We start from the raw sequence: 14745 nt of genomic DNA, 5'->3' as shown, positions 1-14745 counted from the left end.
GCCAGATCATGTTCTCAAGTCCCTCTGTTGGTGGCTCGACCCTTGGACTGTCTGCGAAGGCCTTCGCGTCAACAGCCCACGGCCTTCTCTGTTCCTAGTAATGGATGTGTCAGCTCTGGGTTGGGGCACTCACGAGGGAGATCTCCGAACGCAGGGCCTATGGTCGCAGGACGACCTCTCACTCCGTATCAATATCAAGGAACTCAGAGCAGTGCAGCTAGCCGGCCACACCTTCCTGTCCTGACTACAAGGCCAGTGTGTGGCAGTGGTGACTGACAACACAAATGCCATGTTTTCCCTGTGCCAGGAAGCCGTCCAGCTATGGGAGTTCTGCATAGCCCATTCCATTCACCTGGAGGTGTCATATCTCCTGGGGGTGCAGAACGAACTAGCAGACCACCTCAGCAGGCTGTTCCGCAACCACGAGTGGACCATGCATCCAGATGTCATACATTCCATCTTCCAAGGGGGGGGCGGGGTTTCCCCAGGTCAATGTGTTTGCCACCTGGAGCAACAGAAAGTGCCCAACGTTCTACTTCTTCAAGCAGCACAGCCTGGGTTCAATCTCAGATGTGTTCCTGCTACCCTGGGGAGAACGCCTCATGAATGTCTTTCCACTGATTCCACTTGTGCACAAGGTGCTGCTCAAGATCCACAGAGACAAGGCAAAAGTAATCCTGCTGGCCCCAGGTGGCACCGCCAACATTGGTACACCACGCTTCCGCAGCTGTCAGTGGACACCCCGATCATGTGACCACTTTTCCCCAATCTGATCACACAGGACCATGGTTGCCTTCACCACCCAGACCTCCAGTCCCTCCATCTCATGGCTTGGAAGCTTCATGGTTAAATCCAATGGAGCTCCGGTGCTCGGAACCTGTAAGAAAGGTTCTGCTTGGCAGCAGAAAACCATCCACCAGGGTCACTTATCTAGCTAAGTGGAAAAGGTTCACTTGCTGGTGTGCCCAACATCACATGTCTCCACTCCAGCTGCTTATACCACTCGTCCTGGATTACCTCCTGCACCTGAAACAACAGGGCCTGGCAGGGTCATCCATCAGGGTACACCTCGCTGCTATCTCTGCCTTCCACCCAGGAGAGTTGGGGCATACCGTGTTCACCAACCCCATGGTAGGGCGTTTCCTCAAGGGCCTGGAAAGATTATATTCACAGGCTTAACAACCTGTGCCTGCATGGGACCTTAATCTGGTCCTCTCAAGACTAATGGGGCCCCCTTTCAAACTGCTGGCTACCTGCTCCCTTCTCTATTTGTTGTGGAAGGTGGCATTCCTGGTCGCCATTACATCAGCTAGGGGGTGTCTGAGTTAAAAGCACTAACCTCCAACCCATCCTACACTGTCTTCCACAAGGACAAGGATCAACTCAGGCCTCACCCAGTCATCCTTCCCAAGGTGGTGTCCCAATTTCATACTAGACAAATGCACCAGTCTTTACCAGTCTTTTGTCCCAAGCTTCATACTGGCGCATGGGAACAGAGGCTTCACTCACTGGATGTCCGGCTTGCACTAGCATTCTACATCGAGCACACTAAGCCTTTCAGGAAATAGAACCAACTATTCGTGGTGGTGGCAGACCAGATGAAAGGGCTCCCAAACTCTTCCTAATGCAGTTCTTCCTGGATTACGACTGCATCCTCACATGCTACGAGCTGGCTAAGGCCCCAGCCCCGGATATTACAGCACACTCTACAAGGGCACAAGCCTCATCAGCTGCTTTCCTGGCCTGGACCCCATTCAAGAGATCTGCAGAGCTGCAACCTGGTCATCGGTGCATACATTTGCCACTCACTATGTTTTCACCTGGCATGACAGAGATGATTCAGCATTTGGCAGAGTGGTGTTCCAATCAGAGATTCCTTAACTCCGACCCCACCTCTGGGGGAGAGCTTGGGAGTCACCTGATTGGAATCGATGTGAACAAACATTCGAAGAAGAAAAAATGGTTACTCACCTTCTCATAACTGTTGTTCTTCGAGATGTATTGTTCATGTCTATTCCAATACCCACCCTCCTTCCCTCTGTTGGAGTAGCTGGCAAGAAGGAACTGAAGGCGGGTTGGGTCAGCAGGATCATATATTGAGTGCCATGAAGGCGCCACTCCAGGGGGCTCCACAGTTGACCCAAAGGGAGCTGCTAAGGGAAAAACTTTCCGACGACCGTGCATGTGGTGCACACGCACCAGATTGGAATGGACGTGAACAACACATCTCGAAGAACAATAGTTACAAAAAGGTGAGTAACCGTTTTTTGTAGTGTTTCACCATGTCCTGTGCTGGTAGGAACCCAAGAGTGGAAAGCAAGTGAAAATGTTAAACTTCTGAACATATCAGAATCCTACAGCAGGATCAAGTTTGAGTTTGGCTATAGAAATAGAAACATGGTTCTGGTTTAGCTCTCCGATAAACATCTGGCCCCGTATAAACACATGTAATAAAATAAGTAGAAATAGAAGTGAAGCGGTATCAGCATTGAGGTTTCCCCATTGTCAATATGAGTTACGGCACAATCACAAGACTGGGGTTTGGAGCAACCCAATTCTATGGAGGTTACAGCACACAGTGCAGGATGGGAGGCAGACAGCAGTGATGCACCAGGCCCCCCACACAGATGAATAACTTTAGTGTAGGGAGGGGAAGTCCAAAGAACCAAGCACAAAATCCTGAAATATAGGCGTTGCTCTGGGACTACTGGCTGAAATGTTGATTCTTGGTGTGATCACATACACTAATATAGATTCTGTATATGAAAAAATTAGCACTAATTTTTAGTGCTATTTAAAATTCTCACTAAAGAAGGGTGACAATATTGCTCGTTTCTTTTCTTAAAGGGTCGTGTGCAGATGTGGGTGGACATGTTTCCCAAAGACATGCCTCCGCCAGGACCACCTGTTGATATTTCACCAAGGAAACCCAAAGGGTAATTCAGAGCGCATTCCTGTTGTGCTGTCAATGTACTGGCATCATCCCGCAAATCTTGAATCTTTCGAAAGGGCTTTTCTACATGACCCTACAGTGTGGAAGATCGGGGTGTGAATTTCACCACGCACTGAAGTGGTGTGCTGTAACTGCCCCATGTACATCCTGCCAAACTAGTATCAGGTAAAAGGTATCGAGTTCATGTTAGTTCATAGTCTCATTTCAGACAGGACTGCAGTAACATGAAGTAGGTGCCTTTTGGTTCGTGCTAGCAGAGACTGTATGGGGCAGGTACAGCACAGCACTTCGGCGCATGCTGCAGTTCACTCCTCTGTAGTCCGCACTGCAAGGCCGTATAAAAGAGACCCAATGTCTGGTAAGAAATATTATTTAATATTTATTTTAATATTATAAAATATTATTTAAACTGAGAAACAATGCCATAGAGTCATAGATTTTAAAGCCAGAAAGGACCATTATGATCATTTAGTCTGAGCTCCTGCATAATACATGTAACCCACACACCTCTTGGGTGTTCTGTCTAGTGGCACCAAGACCACTTAGAAATTAATGACTCTACTACAGCCTTAACTGAGGGCCATGTGGCTTTTAGCTCATGCAGTAGCAGCTCATACACTAAGTTCCAGAAATCCCAGGTTCAGTCCCACCCACTGATGACTGGGGCCTGTTGGTGTTACAAGTGGGGGCTCGTCTGGGATTTCAACTGGGAAGTCTTTGAAGCTCAGGACGCGCTTCCTCACCTAGGGGAAGTATGTAACCCACATATCTCCAGAGTTTGGTGCTCTGTCCCCTCTAGTGGCACCGAGACCACTTATAGATTAATGAGTCTGCTACAGCCTTAGCTAAGGGCTATGTGGCTTTTAACTCATAGCATAGAGACTCATACACTAAGCTCCAGAGGTCCCAGGTTTGATCCCGCCCACCAACGACTGGGGTCTGTCGGTGTTACACACAGGACTTAGAACCTTACCGGTAGTTTCTGCATCAATCCATAACTTCTGTTTGAGCTATAGCATATCTTTTATAAAAGCATCCAATCTTGATTTAAAGACTTCACGTGATTCATTCAACAGTGGTAAAAAGATGAAAGTACAAGAGGCAGCTGCAGTGAGTCTTAAAGTTATTATCCCTCCACTGAACTCTAACTCCAAAGTTCTAATTTAGTCTCTATGTCACTTTAGCTCTCTCAAATACATAACGTACTTGACCGTTGGTCAAGATCTTCTATCTCGTATTATTGTACCTGAGGGATTTTCACTACTTTGGGCAAGAATGAGGACAAGAAGCACAAAAGGAGGCCGTAGAGAGAGATTTGTTTGGAAGAGTAAGCGTCTCTGTAATTTCAAGCAGATGTATATCCTACTCTGACATTGCATTAGATGAGTCAACCTCGCTGCTAGTGTTTGATAGATAATAAATGACAAATGACTAGGAGAATTCATAGCTCATCCCAAATAAATGTTAATGAGATATTTTAATAAGGGCTTTGTTAGGTCATCTTTATGTCTGGAACAGTTTCACAGAAGCAGTGTCTTCATTATTTATGTTCAAACAAAAGACGATGCAATAACAAAATAACGATTTGCTCCTGTCTATGCCGAATTAAGTAAGGTCCATAATTTGACCAAAAAGGAGGCTGTCTAACAAGTGCTTTCTTTACACAAGGATTTTATATGAGGCTATTTATCAGCTGTGAATTTTTCAAACCAGAAAGATTTGCACCTAATTATATTGGCAAGAACAAAACGTTGCTACCATGCTGCAGTCTGTGGAAACATAGACAAATGTTGTTGAAATGTTAATCATCAGAGGGGTTTAGATTTCTGCAAGAAACCTTGACATTGGACGATGCTGTTTGCCAGTTAGCCTGAAGAAACGTGCACAGAAATAGTGCAAGACAAACAGGTAGATATACATGTTCTAAGGCTCCCAACAACTACTGCGTACAAGAGCACAGAGGAGTTCATTCCCTTTCCTGGGTGGTGCTATAAAATGTCTTTCCTGGAGATTACATTTATCCATGCTTCTTAAAGGTGTTTCTGAACAGCATTTTTCCTCCTTTTTCATGTACTAGATTACACAAAATATCATATATTGTCAACAACAAAATCTCTGAAAAGGAGACCTCCCCCCCCCCGTCTGCCAAATGGGTTTTGCCCTCATTGGCAAGTTCCTCAGTATTTTGTGGGTGCTCAGATGATGTTGCTCAGTCCAATAGCCCTGTTTCATTGCAGTATTTTTGTGATCAGAATTAAAAAAAGAACACAGGCAAACAACCAGCAAGGAATTTTCCACTGTTCTGAGGCTGCCAGTGACACCTACTGTCCCTCTGCAGTCTCATGAGCTAAGAGAACAGCCCCTAATTCTATTATATCACAGGAGACTCCAATAGACACAAGGAGTCTGATGCTGATCCCATTCTTCAAACCAGTTTTACATCAACATAACACTCTTTATGATATGGAAATTGCTAATGATTCATACCAGGGTCTGATTAGACCCAGGCCATATGTGTACTCAGGAAGGATGAAATGAAATCAACTAGAAGGCCTTTTGCTACTGTGAATTGAAATATGCAAAATGTTGGTTTCTTTCTTTTTCAGTTATGAATTGAGAGTAATCATCTGGAATACAGAAGATGTAATTTTAGAGGATGAGAATATCTTCACAGGACAAAAATCAAGTGACATCTATGTAAAAGGGTGTGTTCATCTGGATATCACCTTTTGCGTCTCTTCATTTATTCCTTGAGAGGACAATTAACATCTGGTTCAAGCCATCCATTAAAGACCAGAGTCACAGAACTTATGGCTTGTATTAACAAGGCTGTGTCTCCTTGTGAGACATTTTTGGGATCTTGATAATTTGTTGTGAGTGTGTGCCAAAAATAGCCAGCCATTCTGGAAACTAGTTAGTCCTCTCATCTTTAAATATAGCCTCATTCGACCTAATTCACGACTCACACAGAATAAAATTAGGAGTAGTGCCATTCACTTGGTGTGAGTACAGAATCGAGTCCTAAACTTCATGGGTTAAATGCAAATGCCTACGGTATTTTAAACTTGAAGGGCTTATAGCATACGTGTTGGAACTAGGGGTGCTGCTGCACCCCTGGGCTTGAAGTGGTTCCATCAGATACAGGGTTTACAGTTTGCTTCAATGGCTCTCAGCACCCCCACTATACAAATTGTTCCAGCACCCCTGGCTTATAGGGATACAGAGTGCTGTTACATAATGAGTTGAGAAGAATTATAGCCACCTTAGTGAAGTTAGTAATAAAAGAAAATGAGAAGTATCTTCAGAGATTCCTGTGAGAAATCAATTCTAACCAGCTGTTTTTTGACTGGAGTATGTGTGTGAGTGAATGGCAGGGAAGAGTGTGCGTGAAGAATTTTTCATTAGCATTTTATAGCTTATCTTTCCTGTTGCTATTACACTGGTGCAAAATTACTCACGATAGTGAAGTCCAAAGCAGACTGTGAGGAGTTACAAAGGGATCTCACAAAACTGAGTGATCGGGCAACAAAATGGCAGATGAGATTCAGTGTTGATAATGCAAAGTAGTGCACGTTGGAAAATATAATTCCAATTCTACAGACAAAATGATGGGGTCTAAATTAGCTGTTGCCACTCAAGAAAGAGATCTTGGAGTCATTATGGCTAGTTCTCAGAAAACATCCCTCAGTGTGCAGCAGCAGTCAAAAAAGCTAACAGAATGTTAGGAACCATTAGTAAAGGGATAGATAATAAGACAATAAATATCATAATGCCACTATATAAACCCGTGGTACGCCCATACCTTGAATACTGCGTGCAGTTCTAGTTGCTCCATCTAAAAAAAGATACATTAGATATGGAAAAGGTACAGAGAAGGGCAACAGAAATGATTAGGGGTATGGAACAGCGTCCGTATGAGGAGAGATTAAAAAGACTGGAACTTTTCAGCTTAGAAAAGGGATGACAGAGTGGGGATATGATAGAGGTTTATAAAATCATGAATGGTGTGGAGAAAGTGAATAGGGAAGTGTTATGTATTCCTTTACATAACACAAGAACCAGGGGTCACCCAATGAAATTAATAGGCAGCAGGTTTAAAACAAACAAAAGGAAGTACTTCTTCACACAACGCACAGTCAACCTGTAGAACTCATTGCCAGGAGATATTGTGAATGCCAAAGCTATAACTTGGTTCAAAAATAACTAGATACGATCATGGAGGATAGGTCTATCAATGGCTATTAGTCAAGATGGTCAAGGATGCAACCCCATGCTCTGGGTGTCCCTAGCCTCTGACTTCCGGAAGCTGGGGCCGGATGACTCAAAAATTGCCCTGTTCTGTTCATTCTCTCTGAAGCAGTTGGCATTGCTACTGTTGGAAGACAGGATACCAGGCTAAAGGGACCATTGGTCTGACCCAGTATGATCGTTCTTATGTCCTTAATGCTACCTTTGAAACAGTTCATATTTTTGAATCACCTTTTTATAAAATTGCCACACATGAGTACTGGTTAACTTTTTTAGATGTGGTGCAAACTTTTAAATTTTGATTAGAAATTATAGCCAATCATCTGCAGAACTAAAAACCAAGTAGATACATTCATAAATGAATGGGTATCTCCAAAAGATATGTATTTTTAGAGAAGCATAATAATGGATTTTTTGTAATATTCCTTTGCACATGATACATTGTTTGTGGTGCATCAGAAAACAAGAACAAACCAGAAGAAAATTTGGAGAAACAAGTCAGCCATGCTTACACCTGACATCCTTCACTCTAGAGCACTTGCAGATACAAATAATTTTGGTTCTAACATCAAGTGCCTGAATCAGCATCTGAGACTGTCAGAAAGTCTACCAGCTAAGGCACAAAATCTACTCATATACCTTTTATCATGGTGACTGATAATGAAAACACTCATGATAGTTTCCTTGCCCATAAAAATATTTTTAATGATTAGTCATTGGTAAATGGGCAATTAGAATTTTGCAAGTCTGACCTGAATAAAATTCACATTATCCCACTAAACTTTTGATCATGATTTTCAGTCACTGAAAGCCTGAGCCACATTTGAATGGTGTTTTAGATATTAGCCACCACCTAAGCCTTCCAGTTGCTATACTAACATTGATTATGAAAGAAAGGATTGATAAATAAAAATTCTTGTAATTGAATTTGAATACCTACCATACAGCTTCCCTATTAACCTTACTTTATTCACCTGTGTGCATGCTACAGGTGGTTAAAGGGACTGGAAGATGACAAGCAGGAGACAGATGTGCATTACAACTCCTTGACTGGAGAAGGGAACTTCAACTGGCGCTTTGTGTTTCCATTCCGCTACCTCCCAGCTGAGAAACAAATGGTGGTCAGTAAGAAAGAAAACATATTTTCCTTGGAAAAGACAGAACGCAAAATGCCAGCAGTCCTAGTGCTCCAAGTTTGGGACTTTGAAAGACTTTCTTCTGATGATTTCTTGGGTAAGCAAACAGTGAAGCCAACTGAACTTCAGCTAAAATCGTCATAGACCTTTATTTTGTAAAACAGTGTTGAAGGAGGTATCTAAGGCCCAATTATCAATTGCCTTCTATGAATCCACTTAACAGCTAAAATGCCTAACACATATATGGTTTTGGCTACACAAATGGATGGGTTGGAGTGGCATATTCTTGGAGGCTGATTAAAAGTTGTCCCATTCAACCACCATGTTTAAATGAAGGTCACATTTTTCTATAATGTCAGGCATTACTTAATATGGACCAAAGTCTAGAAATTGTCAATGAAAAGAATAGATTTAGGCCAATCAGTATCTCTCTGACAATGCAGGATTTTCATCTTATTTGCCAGGAGTATGTTCTCAAGTGCTTTGTACAGTCGAGAATAAAATTGCTCTGGTGGCTGCGTTTCCCCTACACCCATTCAACGATTATTCCAGACTAACACAGGTCACTGTTAGGAAATATTTCCTGATATTCATCCCAAAGTATCTTTTACTCCAGTTCATTCCATTACTCGTTAAACCACCCAAAACAATTCCTCTCCTTAGTTTTTACATGCATCAAATATTGTATTCCTCTCTCTTATGTCCTATAAATATCATTTAGACAAATACTCCTCCCTCTTACTTATCTATATATCTCTGTCTCATCTACATATTTATATTGCTCTAGTTACTGTAGTAGGTAGGTATCGAATACAGGAGCTTCAAACTTCAGCATGGTGCTAGTATAGTGCCAATCTATTAAAAAGGGGAATAAGGAAAACCCGGGAAATTACAGGCCAGTCAGCTTAACTTCAGTACCCAGAAAGATAATGACCAGTTTCAGAGTAGCAGCCATGTTAGTCTGTATCTGCAAAAAGAAAAGGCACCTTAGAGACACCTTGTGGCACCTTAGAGACTAACAAAGTTACGAAAGCTTATGCTCAAATAAATTTGTTAGTCTCTAAGGTGCCACAAGTACTTCTTTTCTTTTTGCAGAAAGATAATGGAGCAAATAAGCAATCAGTTTTCAAATGCCTAGATGATAATAAGGTGATAAGTAAAAGTTAAAATGGATTTGTCAAGAGCAAATCATGTCAAATCAACCTAATAGCTTTCTTTGACAGGGTAGCAAGCTTTGTGAATGGAGGAAAGTGGTAGATGTGGTATATCTTGACTTTAGTAAGGCTTTTGATACTGTCTGGCATGACCTTCTCATAAACAAACTAGGGAAATATAGTGAAGATGAAGCTACTATAAGGTGGGTGCACAACTGGTTGAAAACTGTTCCCAGGGAGTAGTTATCAGTGGTTCACAAGCAAGCTGGAAGGGCATATTGAGTGGGGTCCTGCTGGGATCAGTTCTGGGTCCAGTTCTGTTCAATGTCTTCATAAATGATGTAGATAATGGCATAGAGAGTAAATTTATAAAGTTTACAGACGATACCAAGCTGGGAGGGGTTGCAAGTGCTTTGCAGGATAGGAATAAAATTCAAAATGATCCGGACAAACTGCGGATGGTCTGAAGTAAATAAGATAAAATTCAATAAGGACAAATGCAAAGTACTTCATTTAGGAAGCAACAATCAATTCACACGTATAGAACGGGAAATGACTGCCTAGGAAAGAGTACTACCAAAAGGGATCTTGTGGACCACAAGCTAAATATAAGTCAACAGTGTAACACTGTTGCAAAAAAAAGCAAACATCATTCAGGGTTGTATTAGCAGGAGTGTTGTAAGCAAGACATGAGAAATAATTCTTCCATGCTACTCTACACTGATAAGGTCTCAGCTGGAGAAATGTGTCCAGTTCTGGGTGCCATATTTCAGGAAAGATGCGGACAAATATGAGAAAGTCCAGAGGAGAGCAACAAAAATGATTATTGGTCTAGAAAATACGACCTATGAGGGAAGATTGAAAAAAAATTGATTTGTTTAGTCTGGAGAAGAGAAGACGGGGGGGGGGAGATATGATAACAGGTTTGAAGTAAATAAAACACCTGTGAGGAATGTTCTAGATAATACTTAGTCATACCATGAATGTAGGGGAATGGACTAGATGACCTCTTGAGGTCCCCTCCTGTCCCATAATTCTATGAATCTGTGAAAAGGCTGTTACAAGGAGGAGGGTGACAATTGCAGTAAGGGAGGTTTAGGCTGAACTTTAGGAAAAACTTCCTAACTGTCAGGGTGGAAGCAGTGGAATAAATTGCCTAGGGAGGTTGTGAAATCTCCATCTTTGAAGGTTTTAAAGAACAGGTTAGACACACACCTGTCAGGACTCGCAAAAAGAAAAGGAGTACTTGTGGCACCTTAGAGACTAACCAATTTATTTGAGCATGAGCTTTTATGTATTATTATGTATTAGCTATTATGTAGTCCTGCCTTGAGTGCAGGGAACTGAACTAGGTGATCTGTTGAGATGCCTTCCAGTCCTATGCTTCCATGATACTATGGTTCTGCTCCAGCCTTAGGAGATTAGGTTGTGGATTCATGGGGTTTTGGTTTGGTGGATGTGTGTGAGAGAGATGAGGCTTAGGAAGGGCTTGTGCAAGCTGGTCTGCGTTGCACTGTGCACTAAACGTAGCAAGACCTTCTTCTTCTTGTATTATTGTTTGGATTTTTTGAGTGCCTAAATTTGGCACCTCAAAAAAATAAAAACCTGAGTGAAATCCTAGCCCCATTGAAATCAATGGCAAAACTCTCATTCACTTCACTAGGGATGGGATTTCACCTCCAGTCCCTGCCCTGAAGAGCTTTCAATTTAAATGTGACATGATACAACATGAAAGAGACTGAACTGGGCAGAAGAAAAGGAGTGATGGAGAAAGTAAAGGGTGTTTTGGAAGCTTTCTAGCTCCATGAGTCAATGGGAAGTGGGTCATCCCCATCAGTCCTGCATCCAGCTGGGAAGATGGGAGGACCATACACATTTAGTCCCTTTAATCACCTCTCGTAAATTATTTTCTTCACTCCCTTATCCATTTTTATTTCTCTTCCATGAATTCCTTTTGATGGGTCAACATCTTTCTGGTATTGAGATGCCCTGAATTTCATGAGTATTGCACACCATCTGCATTAGACTGCTTGGCTTTCCACCTCAAACTAATGCACTAGGACAGCTTTCTCTAGCCATGCTGGCCACGGTTTTCAAAAACCTGATTTCAGGTGCCTCCATTTCTCAATGTCCAACTTGTGACACTTTAAAGTGGCCCAATTTTCAGACCGTGCTGAGAACCTTACTTCAGAGAATCAGGGCCTTTTAAAGTGTCTCAAGTCAGGCACCCAAAAAACTGATGCACCCTAGATGACTAATCACTTTTGAAAAACTTGACCAGTCTTGCTGGATCCTGACAGGGTGTGTTATCCTGCTCTCTCTGTGAATTCTCTTAGGAACTCATGTTTGCTGTCTTCCTGTTCACTGATCCATTTATACTGATTTTATAACATACCCAGATAGAAACAACAATGAAATCTAGACAAATCAATAACAAATGTTCTACATCACCTTTCTTTGCCTGTCTTAATAAGGGAGTTAAAAATCCTCATTTATTATGGCAGACTGATCTGTCCAACTTCTGATGATGTTTTTCAAAAGCTTTGGTGGACCCTTCAGAGTTCACACGGTTGCTTTGCCAATATCTTTGAGAACTACTGCTCAGATCCTTGGAAGAGGTATTGGGGTATTTGCTGAGTAACAGTTTGGATAGCAAACTAACTAGGTGTATTTAAATAAGAGCCATGTGTTTAGTAGCAAAGTGAACTGTTAGGCACTCAGATACCACAGACATGGAGGCCATACATCCAGATTATATTTAGCTACATATATGATCTCAGAGTAGTTTACTGCTGTGTCCAAGCTAGGCTATGCATGAATTAATTGGTTGTTCTTTGATTGTGTTTACATCTGAAATGTCTAAGAGATGGTATATTTTTCCCTAGGCTCCCTTGAAATGAAACTGAATGAATTTCCTCGAGCAGCAAAATCTGCCAAGAGTTGTGACATCAGCATGGTAATAGCAACAAGTAAAGAAAACAAGATATCCATATTTCAGCAAAAGCGTGTCAGAGGATGGTGGCCTTTCATCAAAGCTGGGGATCTCACTGTAAGCAGATCACTAATGATTAAAATGAGCAATCTGAGATGACCAGAAGTGCCTCTCTCATGTACAGATTCTCTGATGATAGGCACCTTACAAAGAGACAGAAAAGTACTAATCTCACATAGATCAGCTGAGCAGTAATATTGTGTATTGTAACTTCCATGTAGGACAACCTAACTTTACATGACTGCACTTGTGGCTGTTATTAAAAAGAGCATTAATAATTCAAGTGATATAACTTTATGAGATGGTCCAATAGACATGATTTTTATCAGTATTAACATTTAGGGGGTGAGCCGTATCAAATTACATTGTTATAGGCTCTTCATAATAACTAAGAAAGGTAAATCAAGAATTGCTTCTCTATGCTTGTGGTTGTCAATTCTTGAATTTTACTAGCAGACTATTAATGAATATAGTTCTTTATTATTCAGTCAACTAATCTAAAACTAGGCATATCTATTTTTGTGACTGTCTCACGGGTGCTAATTGGTTAATGGATGGTTATTGGTTAATAACTCTGGATTAAATATTTGAACAGATATTAATCAAAATTTACTCTCTGATGTAGGGCAAAGTGGAAGCTGAATTCCATTTAGTCACTGCAGAGGAAGCTGAGAAGAGTCCTGTAGGGAAAGCTCGGAAGGAACCTGAGCCTTTGGAGAAACCCAAGTGAGTGGGAGCATATTCACTAAGTGAGATGAGGAGGCTGGTATAGTGGTTAGAGCAAGGAATTTAGCAGGAATGCTTCTTATGTCTGCTTCTGTCTCTGGTACTGTCTTTTTATGTAACTCCAGCAGACTCCGTTAGCCTCTTTGTGACTCAGTTTGCCCAGATATAAAAATGTGGAGTAATGATATTTACCTAGAGTATCTGACAGGAATATCGTTAGGCTTAAATAATTAATATTTGCTAAGTGCTTTACAATTGTTATGTTAATCAATATCTGCTATGCCTGTCATTGCTAACCTATATGTCTAGGGGCTTGCTTCTCAATATTAGATGTGAGGGATTCTTTGCCCATATGTGAAGGAATCCACAAATCTGATTTGTGTGTATATGTCTAGTACTTATATGCATAAATTAGACACATGCCAATGACTGCGCACATGGGAATGGTGCAATTTTATCACATCTATCTATAGTCACTTATTGAATTTCACAGTCAAAGAATGAGGCTACCTATTTTTCAACATAAGACTGCGTAAGGTTTTTTTAAAGTCCTTTCACAAAGCAAAAGGTCCAGAATGAACTTTTTATCTAACCAAATTCCACCACTCTCAAAAAATTGCCAGGTGAGGTTTTTGAATCAGAAAAACATTCATTTAGTCAGTTTAGGTTTATGCAGTTAATTCTGTTACAGGGATGAGCTATGGAAAGACAAAGAATTTGAAATGAGATTCCCTACTACAAAAGATTTTTAAAATCTTATTCCAAGTGGTAATTTTAACCGGTGAAGAATTTCATTCTCTACATCAAAAAGATGTTCAGTTGAGCTTCCAGATTTTCTGATCTTCTACAGGATGGCATTTTTGGGTGACAATGAGATTATTTACAAGACTTCAACAGTTTTATGAAAAAATATGCAGACAATATTCATGATGATATAGCATTTTAATTTTATTTCCCTTATTGTAACATCTTCGCAACCTTGGGGTATACTTGGTATAGGATCAATAAGCAATATCTCAAAAGAACATATTCTGTTACCTTGAATTATTCCAAATAGTATTTTGTACTCTGAATAGTCCCATTATACACAACTGACAGACACTGGCGCAATTCATTCCTGAGGTAAGGCCTTTAAAGTCAGAGAGGCACAATGTCTTCCAGAGCTCCCTGGCATGCAACGGGGAGATGGCTACTACACTGTCTCTTGGTTGCGTGTGACTTGCACTTTTCTCTGCAGCCAGTCAGCTTTGCTGGGCTGCATGAAGAGGATCAGGGCCATGGTCCTACCTCTTTTGATGAATGTGCTCTAGTCGTGGGGCAGGAAAAAGCATCCCAGCACTCAGAAGAATTTTGGGATTGCAGCTCTGGTTGCCCCCTCCATAGTGGAAAGGTTCCTCGTACCTTTCCCACCCCTGTGCACACATGCAAAAAACAACCACAATCTGGCCGCTGGGTTTTGGTGGCCAGAGATTCCCAAATAATGTTTGGTCAAGACCCAGATTTTAAAACTGCATGTGAGTGGATTCCATTCTAAGG

At 41.5% G+C, this 14745-nt stretch overlaps 1 protein-coding gene across 1 annotated transcript in view; it reads left to right on the top strand.

The window, feature by feature from the left end:
* Window positions 1-14745, top strand: part of FER1L6 (fer-1 like family member 6) — a 148410-nt gene that overhangs the window by 132277 nt on the left and 1388 nt on the right. Inside the window, exons 36-40 of the mRNA XM_073329149.1 lie at window positions 2848-2936; window positions 5560-5658; window positions 8193-8434; window positions 12377-12540; window positions 13109-13209. Coding sequence (XP_073185250.1) covers window positions 2848-2936; window positions 5560-5658; window positions 8193-8434; window positions 12377-12540; window positions 13109-13209 — 695 coding nt within the window. The remainder of the gene's footprint in view (window positions 1-2847; window positions 2937-5559; window positions 5659-8192; window positions 8435-12376; window positions 12541-13108; window positions 13210-14745) is intronic.

Source organism: Lepidochelys kempii, chromosome 2, assembly GCF_965140265.1.
Source record: "Lepidochelys kempii isolate rLepKem1 chromosome 2, rLepKem1.hap2, whole genome shotgun sequence".
NCBI lineage: Eukaryota > Metazoa > Chordata > Testudines > Cheloniidae > Lepidochelys > Lepidochelys kempii.
The sequence above is the reverse complement of the archived record's forward strand: the minus strand, read 5'-3'. Positions and strand labels throughout refer to the sequence as shown.